Source organism: Pogona vitticeps, chromosome 2 (genome assembly GCF_051106095.1).
Source record: "Pogona vitticeps strain Pit_001003342236 chromosome 2, PviZW2.1, whole genome shotgun sequence".
NCBI lineage: Eukaryota > Metazoa > Chordata > Lepidosauria > Squamata > Agamidae > Pogona > Pogona vitticeps.
The window spans coordinates 209,570,577-209,591,353 of record NC_135784.1 but is presented as its reverse complement, the minus strand read 5'-3'; the positions used below and the strand labels follow the sequence as shown (position 1 = coordinate 209,591,353).

At 41.9% G+C, this 20,777-nt stretch overlaps 2 protein-coding genes across 10 annotated transcripts in view; both read right to left on the bottom strand.

Annotated features, from left to right (window-relative positions):
• Window positions 1-432: 432 nt before the first annotated feature.
• SLC46A2 (solute carrier family 46 member 2) lies at window positions 433-11,954 on the bottom strand. The gene is made up of 4 exons (XM_020791115.3): window positions 9,322-11,954; window positions 3,869-3,952; window positions 1,766-1,922; window positions 433-550 (listed from the first exon to the last, which is right to left on the bottom strand). Exons 1-4 carry the CDS (start codon window positions 10,349-10,351, stop codon window positions 493-495), a joined length of 1,329 nt encoding a protein of 442 aa, XP_020646774.3. The 5' UTR covers window positions 10,352-11,954; the 3' UTR covers window positions 433-492.
• Window positions 11,955-13,890: 1,936 nt separating this feature from the next.
• The window catches only part of LOC110077731 (PALM2-AKAP2 fusion protein), a 125,548-nt gene continuing 118,661 nt past the window's right edge, over window positions 13,891-20,777 (bottom strand). For all 9 annotated transcript variants that reach the window (XM_078384860.1, XM_078384861.1, XM_078384862.1 and 6 more), the window contains one exon: window positions 13,891-17,927. In XM_078384860.1, the coding sequence (XP_078240986.1) occupies window positions 17,835-17,927 (93 nt within the window). In that variant the 3' untranslated portion in view covers window positions 13,891-17,834. The remainder of the gene's footprint in view (window positions 17,928-20,777) is intronic.

Below are 20,777 nucleotides of genomic sequence, written 5' to 3'. Positions count from 1 at the left end.
CAAATTCATGTTGGTTGTTTCGATGACACTGTCCAACCATCTCATCCTCTGTCATCCCCTTCTCCTCTTGCCTTCACACTTTCCCAACATCACGGTCTTTATCACGGAGTCTTCTCTTCTCATGAGGTGGCCAAAGTACTGGAGCCTCCATTAGTAGCACTTAATTCTAAGGCACTTTCTTTTTAAAAGGATCATGAAATGTGCTGCTTTTAAAAAGCTGCACTCAAAGCTCTGGAACCTGATCTGCCTAAAGAGACTCCAGCAGCAACTCTGGCCCACTGAAAAAGCAGGGACTGTGCTAATTCCTTTCTGGAAATACTGATTTCTTTGCTGGTTCTTGATACCCTTGGCTGTATCATCCCAGGCACATGAGATAATAGCGGGCCTCTCAGCTCCTCACAGTTCGTGTCTGCCAGACTGCTCAGTGCCAGAAATGGTCCCACGATGTTGCCGAATCTCTGCTTCTGAAACAGGTGCCCTCTCTTTCGCTTCTCAGTCCATTAAAATTTCCAGTGAACCAGAGGATGCCTGCTGCTTGCATGCGACAATACTGCCGGAGAGAAACATAACATCAGTACAGAGTTCTTGAATCTGTGGAGTTAAAAGCTCAACAGCAGCTGAGATTCTGTTGCTTAGTGTAGTAAGTTGCAACTAGAGGAGTGGGGATTTCATGAGTCAGCCCCTCATGTTCTAGTGACCTATTCTAGGATGACGTACTTTGCTAAGCAACAGGATTTCAGCCAGCTCTGCCTACCTTTTTCACAGCGAAGTCTTTGTTTCCTTGTCCTCAAAGCCTGGAAAAACTACTGCTTCTGGGCTACAACTTCCAGAATGCCCCACCAGACATCTGGCAGCAGCTGTATTGCCAGGAGGATTCTGGGAGCTGTAACTAAGAAGGAGATTGTATTTTTGACTTACAGAACTAGCAAAACAAGTGAGTTTAGGGCTCATAGAGTAAAAGTATTAGAGAAAAATGGAACTTGCAATGAAAATGTCACCCTGTAGAATATTTCTGTTTGGAGTCCCTGACGTATCACTTTTCAAGTCTCTCCCTTACATTCTCTTGTTTCTTCTTCCTTATGCAATAGACAGCCAGCATTCTGTAGCCACTGATCATGCTCAGTCTGAAGACTTCTTCCCAATTGTTGTTGTAGAAGAATAGTAAGTGGGAGACAACAATAAACTGGCAAGGATGAGGTGAGGAGCCTGGGTCCTCCAGGTATTGTTATGTGAGAACTCTCTTCATATTGCCATCAGGCAGGCTGGTTTGGACTGAAGGAATTGAACAACCTCTGGAGGCTGTAGGGTCTCCAGTCCTCAAGCTAAAACATGTCAGTGACATGAGGCAAGTCAGAACAGGACTAATATTGAAATCAACAACTAAAGTCTGTTTTCCCCCCCAAGAAGAAGAGGTAGTAACAGCAGCAGCAGTAGTTAACAACTTGTTCCGTAGGACTGAAACAAAATCTAAGATACTCAATACCTTTAGTAGGGTCAAAAATAAGTACATTAAAAAATAAAATGCAAGCTTTTCAATTGTCCACTGCTCTTCATCAGGCTCAATTTTTAAAGGATTTTATTTATAGCTAATCCTAATGAAGGTACATGAATTTTGGACTTTAAAACCTGGGCCCTATCCAAGAGGCCGTATTGAATGATGTTGGGAGTCTGTCTGCTTTGATGCACACCCTTGGAAAGGAAAAGCAGTTTCTACCTTGCAATGCCAGTAGCTCAACAGTAGTAGTTTGCTTTTTCCTTGGCCTACCTGATAGGAATGAGACTTAGGCAGCCAATGCCGCAGGACAATAGGAAGCAGAAGCCGCTGAACCAGTCCAGTGTTTTTTGGTAGATCTTATTATAGACTGTTGAGGTCACAGCACCTGCAATCACCAGCGACAGCTGCAGCAGAACAAACACCTTGCCTAGATGCAAAAATGGAAGTGAATAAGAGAGGTAAGATCGTATCCAGGATCCCATTGACTTTACAGCTTGAGAGAGAGCGAGAGAAATGACTCATCTATGCCAATATAAAAGACTAAAAGTGAGCTAGAGTCTTGAATAATCAGGGGCTCTTTTCCCTTGCTTTGATTTATGATAATTGAAAAATTGGGGATGAACCATCCATATGCTCTTGGATGGCAACTCCCATCACTGTAATCACTGGCTATTCTGTGGGAAGTCACGGCCCACCCATGGAAAGTATTTGTGTCTCAGCTATATAGAGTCAGGTGAAATTCAAAACCTATTTCAGAAAAACAAGAATACCTCTTGCATACACTTTGCATAATTAGCACCAGAATGACTTTTAAAATATGCTTGAATAGTCATTCTTGCAACCTGGATGTTTTCTTAGTGTTGAGAGAAGAATGAAGCTTAAATCCAGTTCATTTGTGAAATGCCTATGTAGGAAGCCAATTCCACTTCCTGTCGCGAGTCTGGCATGTATTATTTTGAGCTTGGATGAGGAATTACCATAATAATACTTTGCATCATGAAGATATAATTGAAAGTTAATACCACTGTACAACCAACATCACAGTAGTGACTAATAAATACAGTGGTGCCCCGCTTGACACTTACCCTGCATGATGTCGAAATCGCTTTACAATGAGTATTTTGCGATCACTATTGCAATCGCAAAATGATGGTTCCAATGTGTTTTTTTCGCTTGACGTCGATTAGGAGCCTGCTTCGCGAACCGTTTGTTCGCTAAATGACAATTTTTCTGGCTCCACAAAATGGCTTTTCTTCGTAAAATGGCTTCCCTCCCTTCTCAAAATGGCTGCTTTCCGGAGCCCTGCTTCGGAAGACAGCGTTTTTAAACAGCTGATCAGCGGTTCTCTATGGCCAATCTTCGCTGGACGATGAAGTATTTCCCCATTGGAACACACTGACTGGTTTTCAATGCATTCCAATAGGGTTTTTTTGTTTTGTTTTTTGCTTGACGACGATATCGCTTAACAGCGATTTTCCTAGAACAGATTATCGTTGTCAAGCGGGGCACCACTGTAATGAGAAAAGCAAACAACACAGTGAAACTGGAAACAATACACTTAGGGTGCAGGATTTACACGGTCCTTACAGTAAAAAGCAGAAGATTCTGTAAAGACCAACATATTTATTGTGTTACGAGCTCCATCAAGGAAGACCAGTGCCTGGGAACATTCCTCGCTAAGATTACATGTCCCAGAATCTCCCACTGAGAATTATAGGAGTTGTACTAAAGGAAAAAAATAAGGAGCATTTCTCACCTCTGAGCAAGGCCCCACTTTGCAATGGGGTTCTTGTATTTGCTATAACAAATGAATGTGGCTGTTCTGGACCTAAAAAGGACCCCATTGGAGTGGACTGGCAAGGCTCACCCCACTTTGCTTCCTGTTTCCCAGACTAGCCAATCAAAGGCCTCCAGGATGTTTGGACCTGGCAAGTGCAGGCAACTGCTGGAGCCCCACTTCCTGGGGGGGGGGCTAGAGATGCTGATAACTCCATTGGCACTTAGGCAGCCATCAGCAATCACTTAGTAATTTTCCACTCTCCCCCCCCCTTTTTTTATTTTAATTACAGAGGCTACAAACGATTAGAGGGAGCGCAGAGATCATTTGTGGTCTCTGGACTTCATCTTTCCAACTCTTGGCCTGCTTTTCTGGTATATTCGTAGGGGTAAGCCAGACAGGAATAAGAAGTCAGTAAAAAAAATCATATTTTTAAAAAAATTCTTCAGTTCTCCTTACTTAAAGAGTGGTACCACACTAACACTGTGCAGGCTATAAAATGCTAGGAGTTAACCCATCTGAATATTTTTATTCTAAAAGGACACTTATTCCGAATACAGTTGAAGAATACAGAGCACTTTGCAGCAGCTCCTTACCGTAGGATGATCCTTCCACGTGTTTGGATAACAAAGATCTGATGGTCGGCAAGGGAATGAGAGCAAAGAGCATCACTGCACGAGCTAGGACAGAAGAGAGCAGAATGGCATGGAGAGGCTCCATTAAACTTCAAGCCAAAGTGTTATGCTTCAGTTCAGGGAATGGGGACCACACGACCATCCAGATAATATTGAACCGCAATTCCCATCATCCCTCCCTGCTTCGTAAGTTTCAAAGGAGCTGAAGACGGACAAGATCTGGAAGTCCTCACAAGGACTTGCCCTGCTGTATTTTAAGTAGCATACTAGCTTAAATGCCACGAGCAAAACATTCAAATGTCATCAAAGCTTAACCAAGATTAAGGCAATGTTAAATTCATTTAGGCTTAGGCTTAATTTAGTAAAGTGGGGGCTAACAAGGCTGGCTTCTTGTACAAATCTGTGTCTGTGTAGCACTGTGATCGCAATAGGAAAAGGCTTCCTCATGCTGCCATAATGTACATAAGAGGATTTTTGACCTCCATAATGATTTTTGTAGAAAGGCAGGATGCAGGGTTTAGATACCATAGAGAGGCATGGCAAGCTGCCCCTTGGACACTGCTGTCACACCTGTAGATCCTCCTTAGGGAGGGGGTGACAGACTACTGCAGTGGTGAAAAGGGAATTCCCTGAAGCAGACTATCACAGCGATGCCTCTGAAGGTAGATCTCCCTTTCTGCCCTCTTTCTAGCTTCTATTCTAAGGGCCTAGGGCTACAGCAGGGTAGGACCCCTGGCTTCTGGCCTCATCCAGTTCATGGACCATCTGGGCCTCCCACACCTTTTCCAAAAGCACATACAGGGAAATCTCAATTGTTTCTAATCATGGATTGTGGAGGTGGGGATTCTCTTTCCTGCCGAACCACTGCTGGGAGTTGGCTGAGCTGCTGCTAGGATTCAACTCTGGAAGCATCAGCTGAAAGCTGTTCACTCTTTCTCACTTTCCTCATGCAAGGAATGGGAAGGAGGACAGGAGTTAGATGATTTTTGTTTGTATTTTCAAGCACTGGCTAAGAATATTTCACACCTTCTCCTTCTGCCTCTTATATGTAAGTTGGAGGAAGACCAAAGCTGGATCAAGTGTTTGGTGGAAAAGCTTCCCTGGTTGCAGAGGATCCAAGGGTGTCAGGGGTACAACCAGATGCAAATATCTGGCTCAGAAGTAAGGGTGTGGGAGGGGAAGCTATGTGGCCCTTGTACACAATCTGAATACAAGGGGGGGGGCAATGCCTTTATTAGACCACTAACATACAAAAAGCAAAAACTGGCTTTCCACTCTACAGGAGTCTTTATCAATCTGGCATTTCTTTTACGCTATATAAAGCTCAGCCTGATGAAGCCTCCTGCCGTGTCAAAAATGACCTTCTGCTTGCGTTATTTTAGTGATTTAATAAAGGCATCACCCACCCTTTGGCTCACGAATTTCTCCTGTTCAATTTTAAACTGAGAACCGATTCACGCAGACCTGCTCATGCTTCATCATCTACTCCAGGGCAAGTTTCAGCTATTGTATAGGTTTGCAAGTGGTGGATAGCATAATGTTGTACAGATATTTTAGGCTAACAGTGATGATGGATAGAATTCTGGGGCTCTCCTAAATTGAGGTGGCAGTGCTAGCAGAGTATGGGAACGTAGGCCATGCCAGACACCTGCCCATTAAGAACCAATTAGGCCCAAGGACAATGCTGTGGTAGAACCAGGAAGCACCGCCATCAATGAAGTGCTACCCTCACTGTCTTGCAGTAGGGGGTTGGGTCCTAAATGATTAAAGGAAGGAAAGCACTGGCATAAAACCACTGGCAACATCTGACCTGAAGCAGGGGGAACTATCCATGATCCCCACATTAGGAGCCATCAATTGCAGTATGTGCTTATGCAATGTATTTGAGTATAGGTTGCATGTCCCAAAAGAATTTTTACACCAACTTTGCTGTTGCCTGAGTTAACAAGGGCTCTATTTGTGGTTTAGGAGCTGATGGGCTGAGGATGAAAAGTCACCTACACTGACAATGGGAAACAGCTGTTCCCATTGAGCAAGAACACGGTTATAGAATCAATATTAGTTGGGGCAGTAATTTTGAGTGAGCTCCTTGAAGCTCAGGCACTTATTGCTGAGTAAACAAGCATGAAAGTCCATGTGCCATAGGAGAGCCGATATGGTGTAGTGGATAGAGTGACAGACTAGGACTCAGTTCAAATGCTTGCCCATCCATTGAAGCTTGCTGGTAAAATCACCTCTTAAGTATCTCATGTTTCTTGAAAGCCCTTTTAGAATCCACATAAACTGAATGGAACTTGAGGGCATGCAAGACAAACAAATATGGACTGAATTAAGGGTTAAGTTGTTTTGGTTTTTTCCACTTGAGTAGCCACTCAACATTCTGACAAGGATGAACTTCTGGCCAGTTAATCTGCCAAAAGGGTCCCCTGCCTCTGTACTCAGGGAAGCCAAGAACCAGATCAGAGCAGGTTAAACTGGTCTAGGAGTCAGAGGAATCTCTTTTCTAGCGTTGAGCAACTCTTTAAAGGAAGTTCTTCATAGTTTCCACTGTGTATACAGAATAATTGCATAGGTACAAATGTGGATGTTGCTAGCCATTGGAAATAGGATGAGACAAGCTATTCCCATGCTTTTTTTGCTTTGAAGTCTTCAGGGATCTGATAGGCGAATAAGTTCTCTGCTGCTGAAGTTGATAGCACTGCTGGTGCTGGGAGGCATTCCCCCTCAACAGTATAGCTTGTCATTCATCTGTGCTGGATTGTGTCAGTATTCAGCTTTATTCAGAGAATGATCTCTGGCAGCCTTCATTAGCCAGGTGCCTTCCAAGTATATTGGACTACTGCATCTATTATCCCCACCATATACTACCTGCATGCAGAAAAGGTAGAGCAGCAGTTATCAAGCAAGGCTAGAAATCAATATATGGGGTGGGGAGAGTGTTTGAAAGGAGTTGTTCTCTTAAAACATGGGAGATTTGAGCATTGAAATAACCTAACCTAGATTTCTCCAATCTGATGCTCTTCAGATGTTTTAGACTACAACTCCCAACATCCTCAGCTAGCAAGTCCAATGGTCAGGGATGAACTCCAAGAAATAGTGAGGATGCCCCGTGGTCGAACAGTTTTCATTGGCAGGGGAGTATATGTTACTACTTCTCATGGTTGAAAACATACGCTTAGAAGTGTGACAATATCTGGTGAAATGTTAAAAGCCAGAAAGACGGGTGTGGCTCAGGAGGAATTCCAGTGGTTTGAAGTTTCAGCAGGCTGTATATGTCTTTTCCTTTCCTCAAAACTAGGAGGTACAGAAACAGTTATGTGCTGTAGTTTAGGAAAGATTTGCATAATTCGTAGAAGTCTGAGAATGTTAGCATGAGTTCAGAATTTGAGCTACCAGGCCTGAGGGCACCTCATGATCTTACTGTCATCCATGCACAAACGGGTCCCTGCCCGAGAGCCCTATTTAAGTGTGCAACTGCAGTGGCTCTTTTGGTGCAGGCTGGGGAGGTCTGAACTTGAGATCATGGGATGGGGTGGAGAGAGAGAGCAATGTGCCATGTGGTGTGATCCTCACTTCCAAATGGCATACTGATCTCAAGCAACCCTATTTCCAGTATTGTGAAGTGTCAGAACAAGCCACTTCAGGATGTCAGCAAACTGAACACTCCTCTGCAGAGGGCCAAGGGAAGTGAAATTATTATTAGTATCTCTGGTGCACTGAATCGCTTAGATCATATTTTGAAAAAAACTTTTTTTTTGCTTTGTGTGAAGTGTGATCAAGAAACTGCCCACAACTGCAGTTTTGATTGGCACTTCACACAAATGCAATGAATATTTTTAAAATTAATCTAAGTGGTTCAGCACATCAGCAATTATTTAGCAGAGGCAAAAATTTAATAGTAATAATTTCATTTCCCTTTATTCCCCCCACTGAGGAGCAGGGGAAGTATTCAGTTTGTTGCTGTCGTGAAGTGCTTCAGTTATTAAGCTAGTGCATGATGCCAGGAATTGACATCAGAAGGAACCTTGGCAGCTTTGACAGCTGCAAGGCTCAATTTTGGTCCATTCCCAGCGATCACATACACTGGAAATGGACCAAATTAGGATGCATCAACCTGCACCAAAGAAGTAGAATCCCCTGTGATGGGGGTTCAGAAAGGTGCAGATAGGGTGCTCTGGGGGCAAATTTATTCACTCTAGTGATCACGTTGTGTGATTGGTGAAGACAGAATGTACAGTGGTGCCTCGCATAGCGATGTTAATTGGTTAAAAAAAAAACATCGCTATGTGAAACCATCGCTATACGAAACACCATTTCCCATAGGAATGCATTGGAAACCGGTTAATCCGTTCCAATTGGAACGGATTGCCGTCGTTAAGCGAAAAAACCCATAGGAAACATCGCTAAGCGAAACAATGTATCCTCCATTGGAATGTATTGAAGCTGACTCAATACATTTTAATGGCTTTGCGAAGTCAATTTTTGCAATTTTAAATGTGTCATACAAGGGTCAAAAATGGTTTTAAATGCTTGGATTAGCTTCTGCACCCTCTAAAACGGATGCAAAAGTTAATTTGGCTTTGATCTGACTTTTCATTAATTTATGGTGAATTTTTTCCCCCCAACTTTTGACAGCTGTCAAAATCTGACAGCTCCATTATTTCCTATGGGGGAAGAAAAAATTCACAGAAAATTAATGAAGACTCAGCAACTGTTCTAAATTCTTGGGTTCGTTAGAGGACCCCCTAAGTTGTGTGCAAACCTGATTTGGCTTTAATCTGAACTTTCGTTAATTTTTTGTAAATTGTTTTCTCCCCCATAGGAAAGCATGGAGCTGTCAGATTTTGACAGGTCCATTGGTTCCTATGGGCCAAAAAAAAAATTCACAAAAAATTAACGAAAAGTCAGATCAAAGCCAAATCAGGTTTGCACATGACTTAAGGGGTCCTCTAACGAATCCAAGCATTTAGAACCGTTTTTGACCCTTCTGAGACACTTTTTTAATTGAAAAAAAAAACATCGTTAAGTGAAGCAGGGGACCTAAAATCGCATTCGTTATGCGAAGCATGGTCCCAAACTTCGCTAAGCGAAAATCGCCCATAGGAAACATCGTTATGCGATGCATATTATTTTCTAAAAAAACACATTGTTATGCGAATTCATCGCTAAACGAGGCAATCGTTATGCGAGGCACCACTGTACTAATCTGCCCCCACAGTGCACCAACCAGTGGGACAGATGCCTGTCTGATCAAGCCCAAAGTGACAATAGTGTAATCCTGTGTGGGTCTATGTGGAGGCAAATCCCGTTGGATTCAGTAAGACTAATTCAGGTAAATTATACGGTTCCCAAGAACATTCAGAATATAGGCATAACAAACCAACACCCGCTGAATAGAAGCAGTTCTGACTCACCAATGTAAAACAGATATGTCTGTTGCACAAAGGCCATGATAAGGATGCCAGCTGAGAATGATACAATCCCGATCATGATCATAGTGGTGTCTCTTAAAAATCTGGAGAACAAAAAGACTCCTAGGAAGCTGGTGATAAATATCATGTAGCCAGCGGCATTGGCATAACCAATATATTCTGGACCCCAGCTCAGTGGTTTCTTGATCAAAAAGAGAGGCAATACATCCATGGCTCCTGTGACAGTTATGTCATAGATGACAGCCCCCACAAACATCATGACAATAAGTTTGAAAGATACCACTGGGGGATGCTGTCTGGCTTCATGCAAGACGGGCTCTGCATCGTCAGCAGCCAGCTTGTCGGGGTGGTCCACATCTGTGGTAGAATCAGCCAGGTAAGAACTGCCAGGTTTTGGCACTTTGAGGACAAGCAAGCTGTAGGCAAGACAGAAAGCATATAAAGCTACACTCAAAGAAACCAAAATGGTGCCATGCCGGTAAGTAAGATGGAAGCTGACAAAGAGGTGCCCGGATGCAATGCTCCCTACGAAGCCAGCTAGACCGTAGATGAACTCGATAAGGATGAGGCGCAATGATCTCCTGCTCTCAGAGGAGGCCTGGGAGCCCAGGGCCATGACGCTGGCCCAGTAAGTGGTGAAACCTCCTGTCAGACCATGCACGACGGCAGCCCCATACATCACCTCGATCGGCCACCCCAGGAGAATCAAAAGGAGCAGCAGGATCCGGGACAGTAAGTAGCCAGCCAGAGGCACGCAGATGGAGATCTTCCTGTTCTTCAGATCTCCCAGTTTAGCCAGGCCATAAGCGGAAACTAGTGGGGTCAGGCTGTCCACGAGTTTGTAGATGATGTAAAAGTTGGAGATGGCTTTCTGCTGCACAACCTCGCTGGAATTGGCCACGTAGGTCTGGTTGTAGTAGTTCTTCACCACGAGAAGGAGCCCCGTGTCATAGAAAGCACTGGCCAGTTGAGCTGCGCCGACAACAGGCTCAATCCATGTCCTCATGTCCATCACACCCACCGTAGCTGGCAAGAGTGTCAATCTTGTTGGTAAGCACAGGGAAAGCAGCCAGAAGCTGGGAGAGGATTTCTGATCTTTTTGACAAGAAAAGCTGGCTTTGCTACATTAAAGCAGGCTTTCCGGGGGAAAGATTGTTCTCTTCACAGCTTTGCCTCCTTGCGCCGGCAAGGTGTTTGCTGCCTTCCTTGCGCTCTCTCTCCTGTTTGCTTCCTCTCCTGCTCTCATTCAGGTTTCCTTTGTGTGCCTGGCAGTACGCCTACACAGTTGATTCTTCCTGGTATGGCTTCAGAGAAGCCACATGACCTAGCCTGGGGAAATTTCAGCCTCGTTTTAGGAAGTGAAAGTAGTTTAGTCATATTTCTTTAAAAAAAAATGGACTGATCTGTACGCGAAAACTAGTCACTTGTTTTCACCTGGGATGTAGCACCCCAGTCTGGGGTGACTGCAAGAGCAGTAAAAAAGATAAGAGACAGTGTGCTTTTACACACTTTGTGTTCTCTCATACCTTCGTACAAAACACAATATTGCCTGAACAAAGTTTCTAAACCCAGTCCTGACACAGAAGAAGAATGGGGATAAGATGAAATGCTCAGCTGATTTAATGGACAATTGGCTTCACAGATTATTTAGGAAGCATTCCATTTGTCAGTTCCAGCGAGAGGAGCCCCTTTATTAAACCCAGAGGTCTTGCATTTTGTCTGCTGTTTAATACTGCCATCATGGTGTGCAAAATATTGATTTTTAAAATTTGTATATCACTTTGAGATGTCAAGTGAAATAGATGTAATATTATTAATTAATTGTTTTCAACATACTTTTTAAGAGCAAACCTCTTTGTATAAGGCATCTGAAACCATGTCTTCAATAATAACAAAATGGCAGGGGGAAAAGTCCCGTATTGCATAAGGGATCAATGCTGCACCTTTCCCAATTAACCTCTTTTCAAAGAGGCAGTTTTATTTCCAGTCTCGTATGGCTTTTCAAAGAAGGCAAAGTATGCGGGTGAGACAGACCTTGACCTATTTATCTCTGGATGAGAAAATTCCAAGCCATGTTCAGAGGTATGTGTCCTGATGATCTGTAACATACCAGAAGCATGAGTAAAAACAACAAATGGAAGGGAATGACTGGTAATGGCTCATCAGGGAGGAGTGAAACCAAGAACAGCGAGGAGGAGAGACTAGCAAGCCTTTAGGGTCTAAAACGGAGATCTTGCTAAGACATGTTTGGACAGGCCAGGGATTGGTCCTGGGATGGATTCCACCTAAAGATGATGCCTCTGCTCTCATCACACCAAGGGTACCTGCTTAATCTCCCGGTCAGTGCCAGCCCTCTCAGGAAGAAGAGGGAGACAAAGGCCGGCAGGTGTTTGAGATCTTCAACCTAAGGCAGCAGGAACTCTTTTATCACGGCTACTTCTGAGAGTTACCCACAACCGACTTAATGCTTTCACATATGCCTGTAGTGGCTTCATGATTTTCTCTCTCCTGAAACTTGATTGTTGTTAATATGCAATGAAATACTGTAAAGCTATCAGTTAAAAAAATCTGGTGTGCCATAGCAGCTCCCTCGAACACCACACTCCTTTTGTCTTCCCCCTCTCCTCTTGCCACAGTTCAGGACCTACTGCTCTATACGGTGCCTGACTAAGGATGCCATGTAGACCCGACACAGGAGACAGGCACCAGCTACTGAGCATTGAATTACTTAGATGGCACACAAGATGGCAGCAGAAAGCCATAACAATAATAATCCTGACTTATGACAGTCCTTTCCAGGATTTTCTAAGCAGAGTACTGAGAAGTGGTTTACCATTTCCTTCTTCCGGAAAGAAGAAGAAGCTGGGACTGTGCAGCTTGCCCGAGGCCATACAGGCTGGGTTTTTGTAGCACAGTGGAGAATTGAACTCAAGCTCTGCCTCCGTAGCTAGATACTTAACTCACTGAATTATCCAGCCAACTAAAAAAACCATTAGGAAACACTAATTCAGCTGCAGTTCTTGTGAGAACAGGAAAATGTTCTCCAGGTAAAGCTCCACTTGTGAATGCTCGTGTCTTCCTCCACCACACCCATCAGTATGTCAGCCACTGGAAATGCCCGCATAGAGCACTCAAAAATGACACAATAGTTTTTCACCTGCAAAATCTTCAGTTGATAAAGCCTTTAGAAGCCCATTCAGAGTTGTTCCTAAACACCAGAGGAGGACCTAAATTAAAATTATGCTCCATCTTTCCATGCTCCCAAGGCAATGTGTAAAACTGGGTCTTTGTTAATCGATCTAATAGCCCAGCTTTGGTTTTTTTATATTGAGCTTTATGAAGTTCATTCTCAACTAAGCTCACTTAGACTACAGAGTAGAAGTGTGTAGACTTGTGTTTTTGCAAAATTTTCCAGGCAGTATGGCTGCTTGCAGAATTCTGGGAAGTATAATTCAAAAACATAGTTCTCCACATCTTTAAACCCAGGGCAAAAGGTCATCACAACCAACACGCTTCATAGTGTTGAATGGAGCCTAAAGCTAATTAACTTTCATTGGGTCAGGGTACTTAATGCCAGAACAGAGTACATCTCCAACATGCAAGACTTCAGTGGCTTTCCCCTTTCAGTATATATATGAAAAGGAAGCAAAATACACTCAAGGGTTTTATTTTTGGAATCTCTCCACAATAGGAGAACTTATCCAAGCTTGTTTCATGAGTGATCTAGACACGTAGTGCTAATGGTTTTTAAAAAACCCTTTTTTTGGCAGTGGGAAAAAAATGTAGGTATTCATGTTCACTTATCTGAAGGCTTCACTCCTTTTGGACAGTCTTCTGTACACCCACTTTACATTTTTGTATATATAGCTGACAAGGTACAAGTCAAAACTGGGGAGTGCATGGTTTCCCAAATGTTCTTTGACTCCAGTTCCCATCGGTCCTGCAGGTTAGAGCTGAAGGGAGTTGCTCTGTGAAGAGCCACACATTCTGAAACTCTGGTTGGGATGGGAAAATTTTGAACTGTAGCTTATTCCTAAAGATTCCACGGCACTGCATGAGCTGCAGTTCTGTGTTTTGCAAGGGACGGGTCAACGCACAAACTCAAAGACAACCAACTACACGTTTGCTGCTGGGAAGTTCATCCTCCAAATAGAAGGCAGAAAGGTTTTGTCCCCAGAAAATTGACCGTTATGAGTTAGTATGGCTTTCAAAGAGACAGTGAGATCACTATCGTGAAAAGATTCAGCTTCATAGAAAATATGGCACTTGCCATTTCCACAAAATCCAGAGAGATGTAACAGAGAGGAATGCCTTACTTTCAGCATAAAACAAACATATTTACCTTTCACCTGAAACTGAGAAAGGGCTTTACGACAGGTTGACTAAAGTTTGGCCACGCCAAAGGAAGTCAACCAAACTGCTGTGTGTCCTTGAACTGGCCCGTGGGCTGGCAACTGACCATGCTGAGTAAGGAGGACCAGAAGAGCACATCAAAAGATTCCCATTCCCGTTCCTCCCCACCCGACCCCTTTTAGGTAAAGAAACACAAGATGAGTTTAATTTTTAATGAGAAAATAATTATATACTTGCATTGTATGCCTCACAGTCACTATAAAACAGAAGCAAGGTACAAGAGTGAAGTGGTTAACAGATACAAGAAGCCACCCATTTTGCAACTGGGTGGTTGTTTATTTGTGGTAAGAGAGGAAATGAGACACTACAGTTTGCAACAATGGATCCCTCTGAGCTGGGAATGAAAGGAAATCAAAACTGTCACTTTGTTCTTTTAACAATGAGTTTTGCAGAACCTGTTCATTTTTAAAATACCCAGATACAGTTACAAATTCTAATGTTTACCTAATTCTCAATGCAGTTTTATTACATCAGTATCAGCTTCAAGAAACATTCTCATTGCTTGGTAAAGACAAAGTCAACCACAAATATGGTTTTAGGTGTATATTCTCTCTGTATAGCAAGAACTGGCATATCTTTCTAGACAATATGAGACCATTATACTACCTATGTATTGCTTAAAATAGTGGTCAAGATCCGACGATTCCTGAAATTTCCCATTCCGGATTTCACAATCAAATATAATTAGCAATATTCAAGTTGGGGAAACAGCGTAAGTCTTTTTTGCCTTTCTTTCCTTCAAAGTCACCCCCAGATGCCACAGTCTGATCCAATTGATCCTTCTAAGAAAAATGCACCCCCTCAAAAAAACAAGATACTTAGACAAAAGAAACATTTTTGAAGTAACGTTTTATTTTTGTTTTTAGAAAAAAAAGGGGAGGTCCTCATACCCTTTGCTTCATGCTTGAGTTGATCACAATAATCTAGGAAAGAGCAGAAAACTTCCAATTCCAAGCAAATATATCATCTTTGGTTTCATTTCCCCCTCATTGGTGCCTCTCATCCATGTGTGACCATTCAGAACATACCGTCAATGTTTTCAGCAAAGAATCCATCAGCTCCTGAGCACAGCTTCCTTTGAAAAATACAGTCCCTTAAGCTTAAAAAAACAACAGCATCCCAACTTGATTGTACAGGCAGTTTCAGTTAAAGACGAATGTTTGGAGAAGTTACTGTCTCAGACTGTGATACGCGGAATCCCCAGCCAGCATGGCCACTACTCATGTTGGATGAGGAATTTTGGAAGTTGTGGTCCAAAATAAAACAAAAACTCCAAAAAACCTCTATAAGGCCTGTAAGGAACAATGAAAATGTTGGTGGGTGTTTGCCTTCTAGGGGCAGAACTTCTTCACTGCAGACAGCTTTCTGGTCCTTCTATTTCCCCACCTCTCTCTCCACATACTGATTTTCCCTTCCATCCATGAACTGAATTCCATTTTTCTATGCAGTATTTTAGAATTTAGACCCTGAAAATACCATTAAAAAAACACAACCCACTGATTTTAATAGAAAATAGTTAAATATGTGCTCTTGCTAAAATCAATACAACAATGTTCAACTTTGGCTGGACTGTGCCCCAAATACTTAGCACAGTGTGCAAATCTTTAATATACACACAACTTCTATGTAAAACATTCTCCAATTGTACAGCAGGATTCTTTTGCAAAGGGACAAGATTTGCCAAGTCTGCCTCATAGTCTTGTAATAACTTCCAGATGCCGACCTGTCTTCTGATCCAGCAAGGTAGTGCATGCTGATAAACAGGTTTCTTCTATTGCCAGCTATGGAAGGCGAAAGCTCTAATGCATATATATATGTAACTCTTTTACTGCAAAGCTCTATTGCTGGCAATAGAAGCTCTGTATAAAATGTTGAACTTACTTACTCCTCTCCAGGTCTGGATCAAATCCACCCTAGGCAATATTACCCAGATAGTAAGCCTATAAATACCTGAATGTTTTTAAAGTCTATTTTCTGATTAGGATGTGGAAAAGAATCCTGTGCAAGGCTTTTGTGTTCATGAAACTACTCTCTACCTACCCAAACATTGACTAGCAGGATATCAATATATTTCTAGTTGCAGAGTTGTTGTATTTGGAACATATTATCCTGATCCATAAACACAGAATAATATGGGGGTGATACATTTATTAAAGGCTACTCTCTCTCCCCCTCTCTCTTTTCTTGGCCTTTCATTAAAAAAAAAAACCCAGTCAGAAGTATTTTTTTAGGGTTTGCATTGCTTATACTATTTTGTCTTAAATTGGGGGCAAATTCTAAATTACAAATTATGGGTTTGCATCACTTGAACTATATTGCATTCCCTGAACAGAAGAGTAAATTGGCAGCCTCTAATACTATGCCAGCCTAAAAAGCCCAAGAATAAATGCCACATTTCTTTTCTAAATGTCAGATTACAAAACTGTTCAATACTTTCTGTAATGTTTATTCATGCGGATACAGGTCAGCTTTGTTATTACAAATACTGCATCAGTTTAGTGTCTTTAAAATATCCCTTTTCATACAAAAAGAAGTGTTTTATACCCTTACAGCTGGCGAACAGCTTTGGAGAAAATAATCTGTACAACCATATCTCTTCATTAGCTCGCTATTCCAACTTCTCTCTCTACCTCAGTCATACAAACACCCCCCGCCCCTCTATGCTTCTTTGTCACTGGTTCTCTGACTACACTTAACTACAGATGCTATATTATCTTCGAGCCCTCAAAACACTGTTGCAACAGCAAAAATAAACCTTTGGCCCCACTCTCCTTCTCCCACTTCACCCTGTTACCTTCTCCAACGTCTCACTTTCTGGTAACAGAAAACACCTTCCACTGCACCCCATGCTCTATTAATATTATGACCTTTTGGTAGTATAAATATAGTTAAAGATATTTATCTCCATAATAAACTGATTTGACAGTTACTGTTTCCCTGAAGAACACTCAAATTCTCCAGATTTGGCCCTTGCTTTTCCAACTCACCTTGATTCCTCTTTATGGGTTTTTTCCTTGTTTCATCCCTGCCACACTATAATAACTGTTGCATGTTGAATATGGATGATAATGCAAACATCCACTGAGAAAAAAAATGGTTCAAATTGATAACTGCAAGCATACAGGCCACTAGAACAATATTAATCTGATTTGGCATTTCTATACCTCCTTTAATCTTCCTATCGATTGTGCAGCAATATTAAAAACAAACTGTAAGCATACTGATTATGAAAGAGAAGGATGGCAAATTTCCAGGAAAAACCAGCCCGTGAGGAACTAAGAAAAAGGAGAACAGTCTGCCACGCTCCCTCCACCTTTCAAAATTACACCAAAAGCAATAAACGGTAGTTTATGGCTAAACATATGGATTGTACATTCACATTTGCAATTGAACAGCCTCTGTTTTTTAACCCATTAGACTGACTTCAGAACCTTCCCCTTATTTGTTAAGAACAGCAATATATATATCTTGATATATTATGGCTATACAGAATATAGCAGATTAATAGCCCTCTTCTTAACGCCACTGATGGTAAGATGGATGAAGAGCTGCCATTCTGAGCTTCACACAACTATGAACAATTGTGTATTTCCACAGGAGGTGCCATCTTGTATACAGTATAGGCCAAACTCTTCCTGTTCCAAGGCTGTGAAGAAGACAGTATGAAGGAAGCAACCGGTGTCCATTCTACTGGCTCCCAAAAATGTCCTCTCAGATTATTGCTGCTTCTCTTTTTTACCACCAGGTGATAGTGTCAGTTCCAAGGCTACAACCTCTTTCTGCCTTGGGGGGGCAGCATAAGCTCTTCTTAGTATAGCTTTTTGTGTTTGTGCGTGTACTATATGTATATGTGTGTGTGTGTTTGTGTGTGTGTGTGTGTGTGTGTGTGTGTACTACACACACACATACACATTATATATGAACTGCTTCTGTTGATATGGATCACAGAGACTGGTACGTTTCATATAAATATCAGATTAAAATGATGTCATTTAAAAAAAATTAAAACTTTGTTCTCCTATTTGGTTTCTCAATCTCTGCAATTAAAAAAACAAACAACAACCCGCATCTCACTAGGAGAACTATTCATTTTCTTCCCGGTTAGCATAAATGCCAGCTTCCCATCGCAGTGCTAGGGCACTCTTCCTGCGGTTCACTCTAGTTGCCTCAAGGACCTGTGGAAGGGGAAGAAGAAACAGAATATAATTAATCCAGTTGCCCTTCTCCAAATCTGACAGACCAGAAAGGTAGCCAATGAAGAGTTCTGTGCAACTCAAAAGCTGATACCAACAGACTTGGTGGATTACATTTCAAGGCATACCCATCTTGCCTTATTTTGCATTTCTTACTCCATGAGATAAACAGCAGCTACAATCTACAACCGTTTAAATATGTTCTTGAAGCATTGATTATTTTTACATTTCCAAGTGTGATGCATGAATTTAAGCATGTCAATGAAAAAGAAACCACATGCCACAGTATCTGGATTAAACACAATCTCAACATGAAATGCAAGTAATATCAGGGCTATGGGAGACCCAACTAGTTGCTTCTATGTTAAGGGAGCATTTCATTCATAGAAAACCAAAGTCCAAGATGAAAAACCACATACAGATTTCCTTCCATTATCCCTGTCCCAGACAATTCATTCACTCAAAGCTTTACATGCCAGTAGCAATTTTAAAAACTTGATCTTAACCTTCTTCTTCAGTATTTTAGAATGCCATAGATTTTTCCTAAAAACATTGAAACAATCATGCAAAACAAACAAACAAACAATGAGGCCCTTAGTGTCCACACCTTAGACAAGAGCTAGAATTTAGCCAGATGGGGCCGTTTTAAGAACTACTAAGCACAAGTTTCTTCTGGTATTCTACTATTTCTGCATGTATACTTGGCTATATTCCATTTACACCAGTGAGGCACTACACAGAACTGTCAGTGTCTTAGGTGTCTGACTGCAGAGCCAGAGAGTCGGAGTTCAATTAACACTGTGCCTCCTTGACAAGGGCTGGGCTCAATGATCCATAGGGTCCCGTCAAGCTTTGCCATTTCAAGATTCTTATGATTCTTATGACTGTTTCCATGGTTAGGGAAGGATGAGATCAGTTAAATCATCCATTCAATTGGGCTGCCATTAATTTTTTAAAAATATCCAAGAACTCCTTAAAAAAACATTTTAAATTTAATTAGGGGGTGAAAAAACTAAAAGTATTCTGACACCATCAAGAATATGGATTTACAGTCATGGCCAAAAATATTGGCACCCTTGCAATTCTGTAAGAAAATGCAACCTTTCTATCAGAAAATAGTTGCAGTTTCAAATGTTTTGGTGCTCACATGTTCATTTCTTTGATTTGCATTGGAACAACACACAAACAGACACACACACACACAAAACAGAGAAGAAAAGTCAAATCTGATACAATCCCACACAGAAACCCAAAAATGCACTGGCCAAAATTATTGGCACCCTTAACTTAATATTTGGTAGCACTCCCCTTTGGAAAAAATAACTGAAATCAATTGCTTCCTGTAACCCTTAATGAGTTTCTTACTGGAATTTTGGACCATTCTTCTTTTGCAAACTGCTCCAGGGCCTTCAGATTTGAAGGATGCCTTCTCCCACTGCTGTTCTGAGATCTGTCCACAGGTGTTCTATGGGATTCAGATCCGGACTCATTGCTGGCCATTTCAGAACTCTCCAGCGCTTTGTTTGTAACCATTTCTGAGTGCTTTTTGAAGTGTGTTTTGTGTCATTGTCCTGCTGGAAGACCCATGACCTCTGGTGGAGACACAGCTTTTTGACACTGGCCACTACGTTGCACCCCAAAATTCTTTGGTAATCATCAGATTTCATGATACCGTTCACACAGTCAAGGCATCCAGTACCAGAAGCAGCAAAGCAACCCCAAAACATCTTTGAACCTCCACCATGTTTGCCTGTAGGGACTGTGTTTTTTTCTTTGAATGCCCCATTTCTTGCTCTGTAAACAGTGCCATGATGTCCTTGACCAAAAAGCTCTACTTTTGTCTCATCTGTCCACAGTACATTCTCACACTATATTGTTTTTTTTTATGCCTTTGTGTCAGCAATGGTGTCCTCCTGGGTCTCCTACCATAGCGTCCCTTTTCATTCAGATGGTGATGGATAGCGCAAGCTGACACTGTTGTACCCTGTGTCTGCAGATCAGCTTGAATTTGTTGGGAAGTTAATCTGGGTTCTGTATCCTCCATTTGAACAACCCTTTGTTGTAATTTTTCAGTAATGTTGCATTTCCATCCACATCCAGGGAGGTTAGCTACAGTGCCATGGGCTGTAAACCCCTTGATGATATTGCGCACAGTGGACACAGGAACATTAAGATCTCCGGAGATGGACTTGTAGCCTTGCTATTGTCAATATTTTTCCATAATTTTTTTCTCTCCAATCCACAGACAACTCTTTACACTTCATTCTTTTCTCCATGCTCAGTGTCACACACAACACAAAGGTTGAGTCAACTTTTCTCCATCTTAACTGGTTGCAAGTGTGATTACTATATTGCCCACACCTCTTACTGGTGACAGTTGTGTCTAAATACAAATTAAAGGAGCATCACATGCTTGAAAAGCAATTATTTCTTACAATTTAGACAGGGTGCCAATAATTTTGGCCAGTGCATTTTTGGGTTTCTGTGTGGGATTGTATCAAATTTGACTTTCTCTCTCTCTCTCTCTTTTTGTGTGTCTGTGTGTGTGTTGTTCCAATGCGAACCAAAGAAATGAACATGTGAGTACCAAAACATTTGCAACTGCAACCATTTTCTGAGAGAAGGGTTGCATTTTCTGACAGAATTGCAAGGATGACAATATTTTTGGCCATGACTGTATGTGCAATACAATTCACATCTGCCTTAGAATCCACTCAGATTTCTGAAACAGGCTTTCATTGTTACCTCTCTGAAGAGCACTACAGTTGAAGGTGTTAATCAGGGCTGAATTCAGTGTTGGCCTTTTGTTGACAGAAAGGGATAATCCAGAAG

Bases quoted from the DNA above. Each gene is read 5' to 3' on its own strand.
- SLC46A2 (XM_020791115.3), bottom strand. From the start codon at position 10,351: ATGGACATGAGGACATGGATTGAGCCTGTTGTCGGCGCAGCTCAACTG. The intron at 3,953-9,321 runs GTGAGTCAGAAC...CTTCTGTCCTAG, and splicing joins GACATATCTGTTTTACATTG to CTCGTGCAGTGATGCTCTTT. The intron at 551-1,765 runs GTAGGCCAAGGA...TCTCTCCGGCAG, and splicing joins CTAAGTCTCATTCCTATCAG to TATTGTCGCATGCAAGCAGC.